The sequence below is a fragment of the Suricata suricatta genome, chromosome 6 (genome assembly GCF_006229205.1).
Source record: "Suricata suricatta isolate VVHF042 chromosome 6, meerkat_22Aug2017_6uvM2_HiC, whole genome shotgun sequence".
Taxonomy (NCBI): domain Eukaryota; kingdom Metazoa; phylum Chordata; class Mammalia; order Carnivora; family Herpestidae; genus Suricata; species Suricata suricatta.
This window is the reverse complement of record NC_043705.1, coordinates 15046071-15065871: the sequence shown is the minus strand read 5'-3', so window position 1 is coordinate 15065871 and position 19801 is coordinate 15046071. Positions and strand designations below refer to the sequence as shown.

The 19801-nt window shown below is 37.8% G+C and overlaps 1 protein-coding gene across 2 annotated transcripts in view; it reads right to left on the bottom strand.

Annotated features, from left to right (window-relative positions):
* Positions 1–3934: 3934 nt before the first annotated feature.
* Positions 3935–19801, bottom strand: part of SRFBP1 (serum response factor binding protein 1) — a 60869-nt gene continuing 45002 nt past the window's right edge. Inside the window, exons 4-9 of one of the 2 annotated variants that reach the window (XR_003909709.1) lie at positions 18915–18986; positions 11038–11119; positions 9575–10283; positions 8223–8251; positions 4927–5013; positions 4431–4509 (exon numbers count right to left, since the gene is read on the bottom strand). Coding sequence is in view for 1 of the 2 variants with exons in the window: in XM_029941738.1 (XP_029797598.1) it covers positions 4325–4509; positions 8223–8251; positions 9575–10283; positions 11038–11119; positions 18915–18986 (1077 nt within the window). In the remaining variant the exon portion in view is untranslated. Of the gene's footprint in view, positions 4510–4926; positions 5014–8222; positions 8252–9574; positions 10284–11037; positions 11120–18914; positions 18987–19801 lie in introns of both variants that reach the window. The other variant, XM_029941738.1, reaches the window with a different exon arrangement.

Below are 19801 nucleotides of genomic sequence, written 5' to 3'. Positions count from 1 at the left end.
AATTATTGTACTTTTCAATTCCGAAAGTTTTTGTCTCTTTATAATTTCTCATTATTGATATTCTCTATATGGTGAGACACTGTTCTCAGATTTGATTTTAGTTCTTTAAACATTGTTTCCTTTGGTTCTTTGTACATTTTCTCAAACTAGTTTATTTAATGTCTTTGTTGAATAAATCTAAAGTCTGGGCCTCTTGGGGGACAGTTTGTTTGCTTTTATTTCTCTGTATATGGGGGCATACTCTGTTTCTATGTGTCTTCTAGTATTTTAGAAAACGGGTCGTTTTAAGTAATATAATGGTGCAAATCGAATAACCAGATATTCCCCTTTCGCTAAGGCTTGTTGTTCCTGTTTTTTGTTGTTTAGTGTCCTTTTTTGACTCTGTCAAATCTGGATTCTTGTTGTATGGCCACTGAAGTTTCTGCTTCATTAGTTTAGTGGCACACTAATAACTGGCCAGAGATTTTCCTTCTATGTCTGGAATCAATCCTTCTCCAATTTTGCTGAGAGGCTGTGTGTGCGCTGGGGCACACCTTCAGCATTTAGCAGGAAGTTAACAATTCTACCCGAGCCTTCATTTTCTGCTTGAACAGGACCTCAAGGTCAGTTGGAAGTGAGACTAAGCGCCTTCTCAGCTCTCTCCTGAACACAGACACAGCACTATGCACGTCTATGACTTGCTGAATTCCAAGAAATCTGTCAGAACTTCTTAAAGCCCCTTAGGAAAATGGAATTCTCCAGACTTTCCTTTAAGCCTTTTGGTACACCTGTTTGCCTCTACTGTTATTCACTGCCATAGGCAGCTATGATGTAGAACAATGACTTCTGATAGTTTTTGAAAAGTGAAATAAGGAAAAAAGGCTTTTTGCACTGAGCAAGTAAGTTCTTGGTCAAGACAGACTTGCAAGGGGGGTGCTCCAGGGGACAACCACACTGGTCAAAGAATGACAATTCCTAGTGAATGTATCTTTGAAGCAGGTCCAATCCTGTCTGTTCTGCTTCCTCTAGAGGCTTCCAGGCTGTTGCTTTTCACTAGGATTGTGAGCTGCCGGTTTCGAGGACTATCATGGATCTGAGGAGTGAAAAGTTGAAAAGCGGTCAAGTTAAAACGTCACACAGATCACTCTGTTCCTAGCAAGATTCATCCTTTCTTGAAAACTACTCCCTGGATTGCAGTAAACGTGTGGTTAACTCCATTTCTGAAAGAGTTGATTCTGACAATTCAGTTTTCTCACTGCTTTTTATGGAGAGAATTTCTATATGTCTTTACTCCCCTTTTTTGCTGACATAATTCAGGTAACTTTCAAATTTAGTTCTGAGACTATGCATCCTCAAGCTAATGAAAAAAACCTCTAAACATGTACTGAACTTTGGCCAGCAGACTTCTATTTTGCAGAGGCATCGATCAGTTAGCAACTTTGAGACTGACTTCTGTGTATTCTAGGGTTGAGAAAATAAGTAAATGGACTGTTGACAAGGAGAACCAACTTTCTCCCTGTGAGATGGCAAAAGGACACTAGACAGCCTGAAGAGGCTCCAAGTGGTCAAATTAAGGACAATTTCAGCAGCAAAATAATCAATGGATTTCTAACACTGACCATTATCTAGTAACGGGAAACAGACTTGCTGTTCTACATTAAATAGTGAAGACACTGGATAAAATATATAAAACTTACGTTTTCAGACAATGGACAAAAAGCAGTACAATACTGTAAACACTTCAGAGAAAGGAAACAAACCAGATGAGTGCCTTAGCTCGCTGCGTGGGGTTTCAAGCTATATTGCTGGGGGAAGGAACCCTAGAATAGCCCAGCGATCTTACTGAAGAGGCAGGGTTCAGAGTTTACATAGACTACTATGACTAGAATTTGTGAGGGAAAATACTAGAGAGGAAGGAAAAGATGTGCTCTGGAAATCTTTGGTAGGATCCCGTCAAGTCTATGGCTTAAGAGTGGTCTGTGCAATGTATGAACAAGGCCAGGAAGACATTCACGAGAAAGGAATTTGTGAAACAACTTAACAAAGGGCCAGGTGTAGTTTGTGTTCTCATCTCACCACATATAACAAAAGGATTTGCTAACAGACAAAGCATCAGGCAGGATGCTCAAAATGGGAATGCCTCTAGAAGGAAGCCAAATGAACCCCAGGCCAAGGTTTCTCAATCTCGGCACTGCTGACATTTTGGGCCTGATAATTTCTTGCTGTATATTATGCAGAACGTTTAGTAGCGTCCCTGGCCCATGTCCACGAGATGTAATACAAAATATCTGCAGATGTTGCCAAATGTTCCCTACGGGTAAAACTGACCCAAATTAAGAACCACTGCAGACAAGATCACTGAAACAGCTATTAATGTTCCATATGTTCAAGGAAGTAGAGAAAAACCTGAACATGATAAGAAGACAAATGGAATATTATAACAAAAACAATAGCAAAGAGAGAGAAGGGAGAAAAGAGAAAAAGAAGAGGAGAAAGATGAGGAGGAGGGGAAGGGAAGGAGGATGAGAGCCAAGGATAAAGCAAATGTGGTAAATTGTTACTGTCTGGAGGATGTGGGTAAAGAATACTGTGCAGTAAAGAACTTGGCTTTGCCCAAAGAGGGGAACTTTTTGCCTTTAGCTTCTTGGAGGTAATCTACAAAACACCTGATAGAAGTATCTTTGTTTAGGGCAGCAGCTACCTATAGGCATCGGGGCTATCAACAGATCATGCTTACATACTGCGGCACCACAGAAATTCTGGGCACCAAAAGCTGAGTGAGCTTCTAAGACTGGCCAAACTCTATGCTCACTGATGCCGGGATGGTAAGCATCCTGAACAACAGAAGCTTTGTGTTAGAATCCTCACAGACATGGTCCTATGCATCTCTTCCTTTGACAGGTTCTAATTTGTACCCTTTCCCTATAATAAACATTAACTCTGAATAGGTTTAAGTGGGTGTGGGTGTGTAGGTTTCAGTAAACTCTGTGAGTTTTGTAGCAAACATTTGAACTGAAGGGTATTTGGGGAACCCTTCCCCCACAGCTCCCACCTCCAAACCTGCAGCTGGTGTCAGAAGTGACAGTGGTCTTGTGTGAGCTCTTCCCTCCATCCCTGTAGCTCGGCCCTAACTCCTTGCAGTAGGGTAAGTCTTGGACAGATGTGGTGGCCTGCAAGACTGTGATCGCCACGTCACAGTTTGGCTAAATCTGAGTAGGCACAGAGACATTTTTCTTTCACCTCTCCTGTAATAATTTTCCATAATTAAACTTTCAATGGAAATTAATTTTAATTTTATATAACCGATATGTCAAAATCAAAATTTTAAAGCAGGAAAAGCAAATTTTGCATTCAACACAGTTGAAAACAATTTTCTTCCTGTATAATCTCTTGAATTCCACTGTTATCTAAATTCTTAAGCTCTTAAAAATGACAGAAATGACTCTCCAGAGCTTAAGAATTTCTGCTAACCAGTGGCCTTTTCCTGCCATTAAGAGCAACATGGAATTTTGTTATCTTTTTAGTTAGTTAACCAAGAAGTTTAATTTCTTCCAGAGAAGCAAAAGTGAAACACTTGAAAGGATTTTTAAAATCACGTCCTCCTTTGAAACAACAGTACTGTACACCACGAGTGGCCCCTCCCTCTGTGAGTCACCTCACAGCCTCACTCGGTTACCCAGAAATGCTCCTTCAATCACACAGCCTTCAGAATTTGTCCTTCTAAATAAATTCCAATCCATGATTCCACAAAAATGTTTCCACAAAAGCACATTAGGTAAAGTAATTAGATGTTATACATTCTTGATTTAAACAAATATTTCTATGCAGTGAAATATATAACCAATTTTTTGTTTGTGTTGCTATACTTACACATGCATGTTGCCTAAAAACTTGAGATAAAATTCAGAAATCAAAAACTGGACATGATTTTAGAAGTCAAAGAGTAGGTCATAAATCATTAGAAGTATAATAAAAATTAACATTTATTTTTGTAAGTTATTATCTTCATACCCATAATAAAAGGGACTATCTTCGTTTTCTAAGAGTAAGTTTTAGGAAAGGTGATCTATTTTAAATAATTACAATTTCCTCCTATTCTCCACTGTTATTTTAAGTGTATCTCGTCAACATTCATATTCACGGCAAGAAACAAGAGCTACTCTTGTGGAATTCCCTTCATAAGTGCACGTGACCAAGTCTGAGGAGCTGGGATTCCAGAATTCTCGCGTGGAGGGAAGAGTGTGGGGATATTATTAAAAAGCAAGTTAAGTATGTACTTGATTTTTTGGATGGCTTATGTAAACATAACTTGAACAACAGGCTGCTTCACAGAAAGAGGTCCTCATCAATCATCAAATGTAATTTTTTTCCCCTGAAACACAGCAATTTTCGATTGCTGTTCTTTCCGCCTCCGGCTCGCTTCCCATGAAGGATGAAGGGGCAGCTGTGACTGCTGTTTTGAGTTTTCAAGTCCTCTCGGTGCACTCTTGTTAAACAGATTCTTGAGCTGAGGTTCATTTTGCCGAAAACCTGGGAGGAGAAAGCAAACATAGTGAAAACTAAACACCTAAACAGCGTATAAGATAAAGACATTTCATTTCTCCCACAGTATTTAATGAAGGAATTTAGTTTTACTTCAATGGACTACATCACAATTAAATATCTAAGTCTAAAAGGAAACAGTCTGAAATTGTAACATACACAGGAGCAGCAATTATAAGCCACACGTCTTCCAACCTTTTAGACAGATGTTTACTGTGTATCTCCTCATATATGCTGTGCTGTCTAATTTACACTGGCAGTAAGACAGAAACAATGCAGACAACATGGAAGGCCAAGAAAAAAAAAAGAAAGAAAGAAAAAGAAAAAAGAAAAGAGCATATTTTCAAAGGAACACCGTTAGTTTAGGATATCCATGTATAAAGCAGTTGTTGCCAGAAAACTCACATGTGTTTAGTAAGATACTGGATCTGACCATGGTGATGGAAGATGGATTTTCAAAGGGCTACTCACTGATTCCACTCCCTTCTGTTACTGAACACAAGATTATTGTAAGATAAATTACTAAATTTACTCAAATATAAGACAAAGTTCTTTTCCAGTCATAAGATTATCCACCAGAAATGAGGGTGGCAAGTTATTTCTAGTCCTTAGAGCTTCTTAAATCATAAGATACTTAAATTATGTTATTCTGAACAACAAAGTACTGTTTGGGAGAAACACACTGTCCAGAAAAGACATGAATTAATTCGTGTTTTATAGATTCAGAGGGGAAAAAGAGAGACAAAAATGTAATAGATTTTTAGTACAAGGGAAGTGTAATTTCTCCACTGCAATCACTGTTAATACATCATTCACTGTCAAAAGCCTCCTCAAGATCATAATTTTAATTTGTGCAAACAAACGCATATAGTTAGGGATACCATTTCTAAAACATTACTGTAGATACAATGAAGAGTTTAAATGTTAAATGAAACTGTTTCATAAAAAGTGAAATTTAAGGCAGTATTCTAAACTAATATATATTTTCAGTAATAAGGTAAACTATATTTATATGTATAAACACACTATAAATTAAATACTCCAAATACATAAGCTAAGCCAAGAAACAAAAACCTTTCCCCTTGGGTCTCCTTACTGGGGAGGCGAGGGGTGCCTGCAGTTTACAGTTACCCTGTGTCCGAATATAAGGTAAGTGAGGCAGACACCACGTGTGTGCCAGTCCTACTTTCCTTTTCCCGCTGGTGCACAGCCAGGAAGCACTCCAGATGAGGCCATGCAGCTGAGTTACAGCCAAAGACATGTGAACAAAAGGCCTGACCATAAAAACCTCACATTCGAGCCTTTCATTCTCTTTCTCTGCGCCTAGAGAGCACAGAGAAATCCCAGAGGCACTAGACCAAAGGAGGCTGCAAGCAGCACACAGGCTGTGAGGAATGAGAAAGGAATTGCCAGGATTAGGCCAGGATTAGACGGTTGCATGCGACAGCAGGGAGTCCATGACGGGTAAGAGCAAAGTGCTCCTGGAAGGAGCACGCGGCCATTATAGTAACATACAGATGTGGAAGTGGCTCAGAGGCTCAGAGGTAGGTTGTAAGGGAATGGATGCTTGAGGCGGAAAAGTGCGCATGTCTCCTATGCCAATAAAATGGGTAAAACTGTGGCCAGCCTCTCTCTTCCCAGTTGAGAACCTGGGAAGCAAACGGTGGTTGGAAAGAATAAAAGAATTCGTGTACTGAGGGCTCTCTGGCAACAGAATATAAAAAAGAGCGTGTCCAGGAAAGAATTGGCCAGCTCACAGGCAGAAACTAAAATGAACAGAGAATCCAGATATCTGGGAACTAACTTAAGGTTTAGAAAAGCCTCTGGACTTCAAAAAGTAAGATGGAAGACTAAGATTTTAGGCAGTAAAGGCCTAAGGAGATTCAGGAGCAAAGTTAAGCCCAGGGGATGGCCTTCTCAACCAAACCTGAGGGTCTCAACACAGCACGCTCAGGGAATGACGCTTGCGGGTGGGGAAAAATACCCTCAAATGTAAAGAAGGCGAGTCTGACAACTTGCTCTAGGAAAAAATGGCTGGTGTGGTGACTAGCTCATGGATGGATTAACTGGAAATTAAGAAGTCAGAAATCCACTATGTTTTTGAGGGACCTGTGTTGTGAGAGAAATCCTAAGACTGGGCTGAAAAAACTCTTGAATGTTGAAAACTTTGTTGTTGTTGTTTTTTAATGTTTTATTTATTTTTGATACAGAGAGAGACAGAGCATGAGAGGGGGAGGAGCAGAGAGAGGAGACACAGAACCGGAAGCAGGCTCCAGGCTCTGAGCTAGCTGTCAGCACAGAGCCTGACGCGGGGCTCGAACCCATGAATGAACGTGAGATCTGACCTGAGCCGAAGCCGGAGGCTCAACCGACTGAGCCACCCAGGCGCCCCAATGTTGAAGACTTTGAAGTGTCTCAAGGGCTGTATGTTTTTACCAGTCACTTGGTACAACCCCCAAGGAAATTATACCAAATGTCTACGTCAGGTGTGGCCACAGAGCAAAAATCTCCCCAGAAATTAGTCAAAAGCCAAGAAGAACAATAGGTAAGGAAGTTCTTCCTGCCCCTTCACTACTTTTGCTCACGTAGTGGTAGACATGGTATGTGCCTCCCAATTCTCCCTTAACTGACTGGGAGTTTGTACTGTGGTTACCTTCTACCTGATCTGCCACTAAATATTTGGTATGAACTGGGGACAGGCAGTCTGTGTGTTAGTGGCCAGGCCACCAAACTTTGAGCAGTCCCATGCAGGAGACCGGATAGAAAGTACCGCCTCATCCAGTAGATGGATGATGCTGGGCTTTGAGCTGGATGCAGTGCCTGGACGGGACTCTGAAGTGGCTTCCGGGGGAAGGAGAGAAGTGTGCTGTGGGGGGGAGGGGCAGTGAACTGGAATCTCTCATGTCTGGTGAGAGAAGGATGGTTAGTGGCAGACAATTAGAGGGCTTTAAGAAATTCCACTTTCTTTTTCCTCCGAACCACACAATTACACTACATTTCTTAGCTTCCCTGTGGCTAAATGGCATCGTATAATTGAATTCTGACTAATGAATTGTGAGCCTGATTCCTGCCACTTTCAGGCCTGGCCAATGAAAACCCCCTGCACAATTCTCCATGTTCTTCTTCCCTTGTACTGGCCAAATGGAAACTGCAGGGGGAAGGAACTACAAGATGAAAAGAGCCTGATCCTTGAATTACTCTGTGAAACACAGCCCCTCTGTCAATTCACAGCAGACTGTGAGGTGAGTGAGAAAGATTTTCATTATTTTAAGCCAGTGAGAGTTTGGGATTAGGTACAGAAGTCAGACTACCCGAATATGTTTAATTCGATTTGTTACAAATTAACGTGAAAATACTGATTTTACTCTTACCCCAGAAAGTAACATACTTGTTACTGAATGTTTAACAGCATGGTGTTGACGAAGATATACCTTATATGATAATTCAGCTCAAGAGAAATCAAATAGACCCAATATGTCCTGATAAGTTTTGTTTACACCTTTCCTCTTGAAAGCAGATAGGTAAAAACAACAACAAAAATTAAACTTTAAAAATCACACTGAAAATTAGCAGATGCTCTGTTCCCCTTCCTTTGGGTCAATAATTTATTCAGGCTATGAAGGAAGTTGGAGTTTTCATCCTTCCATTCTGGCAAAGCATTAGTTAACTGCATGTAAAGGTGGGAAGCCAGTAATACATACCTGGGGTTTTGCTTTTTGGAGCCTGTTCTCTGCAATTTCAAAAAGAAGAAAAAGACCATTAGGACTTTAAAAAGATAAATGACTTTCAGAAGACATCAGAAAAAAAAAGAAAACTAGGGATAAAATTGAAAGGACTAATGTACTCTCTCATCCCATCAACAATCAATTAAAAAATGATACCCTCCCCCCAAGTTTTAGCTGTATCAAAGTTTGTTAGATCCCAATATTACATGAGAAACATGTGAATTTACTTCTCACCCCCTTTCCTTACAGGGACTCCTGGTCACAAAATATCTTATCTTGGCTACATATGTACTGTGTCTACTCTTGAAAACTATCCAAAATCTTCATAAAGCAGGAATGAGTCACATGCAACATTTTGTGAGAAATGGAAGGTTTGGGAGATACAAAACCAATTTTAATTGATTTTAGGGTTCCAAATATGGTTGTGTGTCTTTTCTATACTCTTAACTTCTCTGGAAAATGCTAACATCACAAATTTTTGTTCTATTAAAAATTACCCCTGATTTTACAAAAATAGTGTTTTGAAGAAAAGAGCTGTTACTAAAGAAATAAGCTAACTAAGTGTGAAGCTATCCCCTACCAGGTCAGAATTACAAATGAAATTAACCTCACTGACCTATCACAGAGGAGCTGTGAAAAGTGGTGGTGAACAGCAAGGACAGAGGCAGGGACACGAGCAAATACACAGGAGTGTGGAGAAGCTCAGTGAGAGCAAACATTTCGAAAGAAAAAGACTGATGCTTAAAATAATGGCCTGGGTTTTCAAAAACAAAGCCCACTGTTCTCTTCAGGAAGTTCTGTTTAAAGAGTAAGATACGTGAGACATTTTCAAAAGGTTTTCATCAATAGCAAATTCAAAATTTGAAGACGTTGGTCATCTAAGGGATAAACTTAAATTAGCTAGACAAATTATCTGGCTATGGGATAAATTGTGGCACTATCGTGTATTTTTTTTAAGTTTATTTATTTTGAGAGAGAAAAAGAGAGGACAAGCAGGGCAGAGAGAGGGAAAGACACAGAGAATCTCAAGCAGGTTCCATAGTCAGCATGGAGCCCAACATGAGCTTGAACCCAGGAACCATGAGATCATGACCTGAGCTGAAACTCAACCAACTGAGCTGCCCACGCACCCCTCGCATATGTGTATTTGTATATATTATCCAAATAGAACATTCAAAAGGGCCAAGTCTAAACATAGGATGTGCTGTACAACCTACATGTATGTACGGGAGAGAGATTTCTGTCATCCTTGGGATGGGCTGATATTTCATATTTAAAAAACAAATTAAGAACTAATAATTATTTTAGGATAGACAAAATACTCTTACCTTCCAGAGCTTTTAGATCCAGATAAAGAATGGAAAAACACTGACTCAAACTTCCTTAATTCTGTACGTGGTATGTTTCTGTCATTTCTTATACTCTGAGAGGTTTCAAGTACATCCTCTTCAGTCAATGCTTTCTTGGGGGGGTTTTGTTCCTTAACTGAAGAAGGGCAACTACTTTCCTTCTTTCGTGTCCGTCTGACTTTCCCAATGAAGAAGTCATCACCGCTGTCACTATCCTCAGACACTGAAGACTGTTTGTAAAACCTTTCTTCTGTGCTATCATCAAAATACTCCTTTTCTTCCTCCTGTGATTCTTCTCCATCACTGTCACCACCAAGGGACCTCCTAGACCTTTTCCTTTTTTTGGTTTTATTTACTGTTTTCATTTTTGGGCCGGCAGGTGTCTTCTGGGGTTCAGACGGAAGTACAGAACCCCTTACAGAAGGCTGGGATGGAGAGGCAGGAATGTCTACAGAACTGAGTCCATGTTCCATCTTGGTTACTTTTTCTTTAGAATTTATTGGTTTCTTTGCCAATATTTTGGCTTCTTTCATTTTTTCCTCACTGACAATAGTTCCTTCATGCTGTAACTTACTGGCATCATCATTTGAACACAAAGTGTCCTTGGAAGGATTTCCTGCTGAAGCATTCTTTGACGAGTTAACTTCAACAACATTTTGTCTCGCATCTTTAAAAGCTTTGACAGCAGCTGCAAAAGAAATAGCACATGACTTGTTGCAGCATTAAAACAAACAATAAAACATCACTGTATTTCTTAAATTCTTTGAAAACACTTAAGAGGACAGCTGCAATTACATTAAATATGTATGACAGATCTGAGCCCACAAAAGAATTTTAGTGCCTTTAAAAAACGAAACTGAGAAGAAATGCTCAGAGGTAGTCAATTGAAAACTCTAAAATTAACCATCCTTTCAGGCCTTAGAATTACAAAAAACAGTAAAAACTTAAGTGAATACAAATAAGAAAAATAAAATGGCCACTCTCATGTTTTCAGCAAAATTGTGTTGAAATGATTGTGGCACATTATAAATTGTGCTTTCAGACATAAAAATAAATATCTTCTAGTCTGTGACAAGATTTAATTCTTTCAATGCATTTTATAATAACAAAAATTATGTGACTACGTGGCCATATCAAAAGTAGTATTATGAATTACATCAATATTTAGCAAACCAACTGTATTCAAATTACCATGAATATATGTTATATATACATATTTATATGTTAGAATCTAGGAAAAACACAAGTTTTTTATTAGACATCAAATAACTTCCATATTATCAGGCACCTTACCACATTTAAAAATATTTGAAGGAGATACTTATAAAAGGTCCTCAAAATGAAAAAAAACCCCATAGAATCAATAAATGAATAGCCATCTTTTCAGGATCATATACCCAAGTGCCTTTAAGTACAAAGCTCAAAAGTCACTGAAGTCATACCTTTTAGCACATCTATCTTTTTCTTCAGAAGAGGATGCACTGCTAGTCTAGCAATTGCCCTTTCAGTTGCAGTAGAATCAGGCTGCCAATTAAAATAATATACTTACATAAACATTAAGAAGTGAGTACAAGAAAATCTACCATAATTTTTTAAAATGAGCATTAGGTAACAGGAATTTGTCACTATTCTCATTAGATAAGTCACTTGGATAATCCATGATAAAGAAACAATACAATTCATGGTGACAAAAATAATACAGCCCCTGAACAAGTAAGTCATCATGTAATCTGGGGCATAATCTAGTGGGGCAACATGAAACTAAAACTTGCTGCAAAACAAAAGAAACAATCAACAAAGTGAAAAGGCAATCTACATAATGGGAAAAAATTCTGCAAACCAGATCTCAAGGGGCTAAAAACCAAAATCTGGAAGGAACTCATACAACTCAACAGCAAATAAATAAAACAAAATGAAAATAAAAATAAAATCTGATTACAAAATGGGCACAGGACTTGAACAGCTATAGGTCCAAAGAAGAAATGGCCAACAGGTACATGAGAAGCTCAGCATGCCTCATCTCTGGGGAAATGCACCCCAAAACCACACCGAGAGATCATCTCACACCTGTCAGGATGGCTAGTACCAACAAAACACGAGCTAACAAGTGTTGGCGAGCACAAGGAGAAAAGGGAACCCTGGCACACTGCTGGTGAGAAGGAAACTAGTACAGCCATGAGGGAGAACAGATGAGGTTCCTAAACAAAGTAAAACCAGAAGTAAATGAAGTTGCTAACTCAGAGAGATGCTGTGTTCACTGCAGTACTATTCATGATAGCAAGACATGGAAACAGCCAAGAGTCCACTGGTAAATGAAATGAATAAAGAAAATGTGTGTATATACATAAATACATACGGGCATATGTATATGTACACATACACATACACAATGGAATATTATTTAGCCATGAGAAAGAAGAAAGTTCTTCCATCTGCAACAATGTGGATGAGCCTGGTAGGCATTACAAAGAGTGAAATAAATCAGACAGAAAGACAAATACTGCACAGTAGGACTTATATGTTGAATTTAAAAACACCCAAAATTACAGAAGCAAGAGCGGAATGCTGATTGCCAGAGACTAGTATTAGTGGTGGAGGAAATGGGGAGATTTTGGTCAAAATGTACAAACTTCTAGTTAAAAGATGAGTAAGTTCTAGAGTGCTTATACTCACCATGTGATTATACATAACAACACTTTATTATATACTTGAAAGTTTCTGGGAATAAATCTTAAATGTTCTTACCACACAAAAAATTGTAATTATCTAAGGTGATAGATGTGTTAATAACCATATTAAGGTAATCTTTCACAAGATGTATGTGTATCAAACCATCAAGTCGTATAACTTAAACTTACACAATGTTTGTTATATGTCAGTTACAGCTAGAATTGACATATAAGAATAAAGCTAGAAACAAAAAATACAAAAACTTTGACCAAAATATTTAAAGTTACTATATCAGCATCTTTAGGCAAAAAGAAGACAAATAGCTTCTCAAATTCTCATTTAGCTAGAAATCTATTTAACAACACTATCTTATAGTTATGTGACAAACCTACTTTGTACATAATCATATCTACAAATATACATTTTAACATGTCTCTATTGCTTCTAATTTTTACAAACTGGAAATTCTGATAAGGTCAGTTACTCAACACCATCGCCAAATATCTTAGAGAACAAACTACTCCTGTTATACTGAAATTTGTAAAAATGTGAGAGCTATTTAAGAATACTTAAACATCAACAGATAACAGTGTAGAAATTTCATAAAAATCCTGCAGAGTATGTGAAGGTGCACAAAACATTTCATTTTTCTGGCAAAACAAAACTGAACACTGAGAGGATCAGCCCTGTCATTTTTAGATCTGATGCGAAAACGACTTTGGAGGGGTTGAAAACGCATTAATGGAGTGTTTGGTCTGGAAGAGTTTATTAGAGAAATGAAAAAACACAACACACATACAAAAAATACAAAAAAAAAAAAAAACACAGGAAAAAAAAGCAGAGCCAAACAGAGTCAGCGACCTGTCTAAAGTCATGCAACTAATGGCAAAGCAACAGTAGCCAGAATGCAGAAACTCCTAGAAACTTAAGCTTCTTCCCTTTGCCGACTAGCAATCTTTGTAAAAAGAATGCATTGTACAGATCTCCTTAAGGTACCTCTAGTCCTTCAAACTTCCTTACATTTAGTTGCCAGTTGTTTTTATTAATTTATACCTGTTCTTAACGGCCTACTACTAATTTGCTAATCTGAGCATCTTATAATTTGGGGAGTAGAATTCTAATGGGGAAAAAAGGCAAATGGAAAAACTGTTAATGGCATATATATACTCACATACTTTATAAATACTAAGGATTTCAGTTGGACCAATAAAAAATGTGACACATTTATTTCTTAAAATTTTTGATTTTATAAAAGTCTTAGTTAAGAATATCACATTTTGTAAAGGACAACAACCATTTAAATAAGCTCTTTATTTCTCCTAACAAAGACAAATTTAACATTTTAAACTTCTATTTATTCTTAATAAAGCAAGTTGAATTCATTCAATGCATGTTTTGATTTAAAATTTTAACAAGAGGTAAAGCAAATGGAGACCAATAATTTTATCCAATAATTAGACTAACAGTCTTGACTCGATTTCATGATTATCCAGCCAGTTGGGAAGAAGCTAAACTCACAGTCTGCTTTCTGAACTCAGTCTAGTATTTTCAATCAGTTTTCTTCCAAACCATTTGAGGTGACTTTTCTCTCAAGCTGTGACTGCCCTCCAAGTCCCCTCTAAGCCCCTTGGAAAGAAATCAAATACAATGATTAACAAAGATGCTTGTGAAGTAAGGCAGTGCAGGCTCCTAGCTCTGGCGGTGGTCTGGGCCTCTGCTGCAAGCCACCATGGCTGCACTCTGCTGGGGACACTGAGCTGCATGTGAGAGCTCACGTGAACAAGTGGGCAGAGGCTGTCCTGAGACCCTGCAAGTCCTCTGTCGCTCCTTACTTTGTTCCTGTTTACCTCTCTGCCTCACTTACTGTTTACCTCTTTCTTTTTTTTTTTTAATTTTTTTAATCTTTTATTTATTTTTGAGAGAGAGAGACAGCATGAGCAGGGGAGGGTCAGAGAGAGAGGGGGACAAAGAATCTGAAGCAGGCTCCAGGCTCTGAGCTGTCAGCACAGAGCCCGATGTGGGGCTCGAACCCACAAACTGCGAGATCATGACCTGAGCTGAAGTCAGACGCTCAACCAACTGAGCCACCCAGGCCTCCCTGTTTACCTCTTTCTATTTACTGGTATATTTATTTATAACAACATGCCTCAATATGTGAAGGCACGAACTTACACACTCAGGACACAGTCACCATCTTCTGAAGCTCACAGTCTTGCTCTAATTTCAAAGGTTAAGACAAATGTACCAATAACTGAATGTGACAAATTTCCTCGGAGAGATGAAAAATGTTATGTTGGTTTATAGAAGAAATTCAGTCATATACCTTAAATTTAAATAAACTTAGTTTGAAGCTTAAAAGGCTAAGTCTACGAGCAGTTTTTACACCTGCATGAAGAAAATCTTTACAATATTAGAGGATGTTTGAAGGAACCACAGCTTTCCTTATTTAACGTTGACACAACATTTGCCATGGAAAATTCTCAGGAAACTGTGGTTTTCACACACCTCCAGTTTCTTCCATTTCAAATAAATTACATAAAAAAAAGAAAACACCTCATCTTTTTATGGAAAACTTTTATTTTGGCATACAGCTATTTATTATGAACACAAGCATTTGGTATTCAATTCTGAAAGGAATTTTGAGAATGTACATGTGAATATAAACAAGAGTCTAAAAATGAAAAAGCTCTCTTACATGCACTGTTCATTCCTGTGAAATGCTGCCTAAAACAAACGGACTCTTAATGAACTGGTAGAGGTAGAATGCTAGTAGCAATGTTTTTGATATTAATTAGACATAATTTCAATTCTGGGCTTTACCTAAAGATATATTAGTGTTTGTGTTTATTAAAAGTATCTAGGGAGGTGATAATAACCAGTCCGTTAGTTGGATCAGAAGAACTATGCTACCCAGGGCTCCGAGTCCACATTTAAGGCAATGGGAGGCCTTTCCAATTGTTCAGTTCATATAAAACCTAAGACACCATGACTCTAAAATACAGTCATGAAGATATGGGACCCATTCCAGCATTTTCTCCTAAACTTCTGTTTTGTAGGCAGGGACCAGGGTTTAGACCTTGGGCCTGCCATCTGCTAATGACTACAGGTATATTTTGACCTTTCTGGACCCCTCTGTCTCATTTGTTAAATGAAATTATCTTACCAGAGAAAGCTAACATATAGACAGCATCTCATGAATCAGGCAACTGGTGGATGTTAACAATATTAATTTGCTTGCCCTTATCTTGTGGTTGTTTACTATAACTTATCTTTTACTCCCCAGAAGATAACATATTACTCTAGAAAATACTCTGTGTCTCCTATTCCCTTCCTATATTCCACACTGCCCAGAGGACTGCTTTGCAAGCAACAGATGTTGTGAATTGGGAAGCTCCTGAAATTCTGCACCAGCTGTCTGGAAATGTCAGAATTCTCACCCTTCAACTCTCTAGCTTTAAAATTTCATCATATACACATTAACTGTCTGCTTAACCCTTCTACCTCTTTGCTGTGTTTGAAAAACGAAGACACTATTATGACTACACACACACACACACACACACACACACACACACACACACACACCCCTGAAGGCTTTCCCCATGAGATCACTGTTGTAAGATCAATGGAGATAGGACTGTATGTGGAAGACGTGTGCAAGCTATAAGATATTACACAAGTTAGTTTGCTCTGCTCGTCAGACAGCCTCAAACATGCAGAGCTCTATGTTACACACTTCATCGTGTGACGCTCTCTTCCACTGAGCAGCTGTTCTGTGACACGCTGAAGCACAATCAGTCCTCCCTCCACAACACTCCTGTCTGCCTCATTTTTAAGAAAATCAACACATGTCCATACAGAAGAACCTGAATCCAGTGGAAGAATATCACAAATGAAATAAAATACTAACAGAACAGGGAAATCAAATAGCCTGGGAGGAATCTGAAATGGTTTCTTATGCAGGACAGTCTCCCTTGGCTTTAAATCCCTGCAGGATTCCATCAAGAACTTCGATGAATTAAAACTACTTTCCATCCCTCCCTTCCTTTTGTTTGGAGGAAGGTACAAACAGGGCACAAATGTAACCAGGTTTCACTTGACACTAGGCAGATCCTCAACTTTTGACCTGAATTGCTATGACACGTCTCATGACTACAAATCTTGTCCTGTGCAAATGAATCTACTTATACAAAGTAACAATGATAAGCTAATATAGACATTTGTTTCCCCATTTTTTGGACAAATGATATTTCACACAATGGAAAGCTGAATGAAGGAAGGGGTGTACATGGAAGAAGATACTCTAAAAAACTGAGTTGCTTTAAAAAAAAAGTTTGTTTGAGAGAGAGCAGGCACATACGTATGAGGAGTAGAAGGGCAGGGAGGGAGAGAGAGGGAATCTCAAGCAGGCTCCATGCTGTCAGTGCAGAGCCTGAGGTGAGGCTCGATCCAACAAACCATGAGATCATGACCTAGTCAAAATCAAACTGGACATTTAACTGACTGAGCCCCACAGGCACCTCTAAAAAGCTGATTTTATGTACATAACACACACACACACACACACACACTAATATTAACCTTCCAAAGTGAAAACAATCCAGCTAAGAATAAGAACTATATTGAAAATAAAAACACACAAAAACAGGATTTTTTATTTTGGGTATTTTCAAGTTCAAGGTAAGTAATAAATATTACCAAGTTTTACTGTTAAGAGTTTAAATGGAAACATTATTATAGTACTACAAATAAATTGCTTTTTATTCTAACCATAACTGAAACATTAATGAAATACTTCTAGAATTTAGCATTCAGAAAGTTCAAAAAATTTATTTTGGTAAAATCTTAAATGATTATTTTTCTAAACTCTCAAGAGAAAACAAAACTACATCCTGTAATATTTTTATAGTTACCACTATTCTATTAAACCTGTACGTCTTTATTACGTCTGAGATACAGACCAACCTATAGTTTAAAACCATAACAGGATTCCGTTTTTTCTCTCTTCATGAAGAAAATCCTATGAGATAAGAATATTTACTGTACAATTATGCTACTACAAAATAAAGAGGCTACTGTAAAATCACGTTCAAGACTTGAGTGTTGCTTTTGTTGTTGTTGTTACAATGACAACAACAATAAATTCTCCTTCCCTTCAAACAAACAAAACCCTTTTATGTTCTGACCATCTTAAAATCCTTTAAAATTCAGGGGTGCCTTGCTGGCTCAGTCCAGCTCTTGATTTTGGCTTAGGTCATGGGAGCAAGCTGTGTGGTGCTCTGTCTGGAGCATGCAGCCTGCTTGGGATTCTCTCTCTCCCTCTCTCTCCCCCTGCCCCTACTATGTGCGCACTGTCTCTCAAAATAAATAAACATTTTTTAAAAAATGCTTTATAATTGAACATGTCTCATATCAATTGTAGAGAAGTCAGCGGGAAAGGTGACATTTATAGTTGGAGATTCCAACATGTGTCTCTTGGTAATCAATAAAACAAGCAGGCAGAAAATCAGTAAAGATATAAATCGCCTGAACAATACCAACACCTAACGTGACCTACTTGACATTTCTAAGACACTGATTCCAAGAGAAAACATACCATTTTCAAGTGCACATGAAATAGTCACCAAGACAAGCCATGTTCTGGACCATAACACACAAAAACAATCATAGAAAGTGTGCTCATAGATCAAAAAGGAAACAATAATGAAAAGATATCTAGAAAATCCCCTAACTGCTCAGAAATTAAACAATATACTTCAAATTCAACCCCTGGTCAAAGACGAAGTTTCAAAGGAAAATTAAAACATTTTGAACTCGAAGAAGATGGGAATACAACATACCAAATTTAAGGGAGCAGGTAAAGGAGTGCCGAGAAGTAACTCTACAGCATTAAGTGCTTCTGTTACATAAGAGGAAAGGTCTGAAACCAGTACCTCAAGTTTCCACATTAAGAAACTAGAAAAAGAGTTTCACAAATGCACAAACCACAAATGCATGAAATAAGAAATAATACGGGTTAGAGCAAATGCCAATGAAAGTGAAAACAGAAAACCCCAGAAACCTCAATTAATCCAAAATCTGTTTCCAGGCTGGAACTCTCTCACATAGATCCCACAGAGTGAGAGGAAATGCAGAAGGGGAAACAGGAAGGGATGAGGCAGGAGAACTGGTCCTCAGTCCGAACTGGGCCACCTAACAGTGGTCTACGTGACTCGGCTCCCTTCATGCTTTCCAATCTTCCGGGTCCTCATTTGTGACAAAGGGGATAAAAATAATCTTTCACAGAGCGGTGAAAAAGGGATTAAATAACAGTCATAAAAATTACTTGGGAAAAAATAAAAATACTCTTTGTACTCATTAGTCATAAGAGACTAATTGTTGTCTCACACATAAATGCCACATTTTAAACTCAACACACCTTTAAGGACTTTGAAGGTGATGTGGCAGGCAGAGCAGTATTCATAATTTACCATAAAACATTTTTTTAGTGGCAATATTGGAGCTCAAGTGGGGAAAAATCATCACACACTAATAGTAACTGGCTTGTTTGTAAGTTTTCTCTTCAAGGAAAAGGCTGACAAGAAAAATAAAGCCAACGATATAAATAAGGAACTTTTCTTAAAAGAAAGATAATCCATTGTAGATATACCTTTTTGCAGATTTTTTCGAAGTTGATATCATCACCGAGAGCAGATTTAGTTACTATATCAGGTTTCAATTCCTGTAATAAAATAAAATAATTTTAGTTATGAGTCTAATTTTAAAGCATCATTCATCATTAATGATTATGAGGTGCATTCCTTCCCATGTTTGCTTTTAAGAAATCTGATATGAAATAAGTTCTTAGTGTTAGGATGAGAATAACTCCTATCATAGTAATAAATTATCCTACCATGAAAAACCACAGAAAAAGGAATTTAAGAGCCAACCCTCCTAAGACAATTACACTCAGATTCCAAGTAAGCCAGAAAATTCAATGCACCAAGAAATCTCTAGCATAATAAAAGCTCTTTAACTGAAATAAGATGAAAAGAATTCAAAATGATAATTTAAGATTTCAAGGTTCAAAGAAATTATTACTTATTTCAATGATATTTCAGGATATTGGCAATTGTATCATTTTATATCAAAATGTAAATGAATGAGAAATATTTCATTTTAATCACTGATTAAAAAATCTAAGCTACATAATACTTTTATATTATGCAAGGAATTAATCCAGATTTATTTTAGAAAATTAAAAAACAGAAAAGCAGAGACAAAATAAATAAAGTTACTAGCACTGTTTACATGGTTACAATTTTATTATACACTCCTTTACATGTTTCTTTAAGAGAATTTATTTGATATACATTTCACTAAGGATTGAAAAATGAGTTTAGAACATACAAAAAATGTCATTCCCTCTCATTGCCATGTAGTACTCCATCGTGAATATATACCACATCTTCTTGATCCATTCGTCAGGTGATGGACATTTAGGCTCCTTCCATGTTTTGGCTATTGTTGACATTGCTGCTATGAACATGGGGGTAC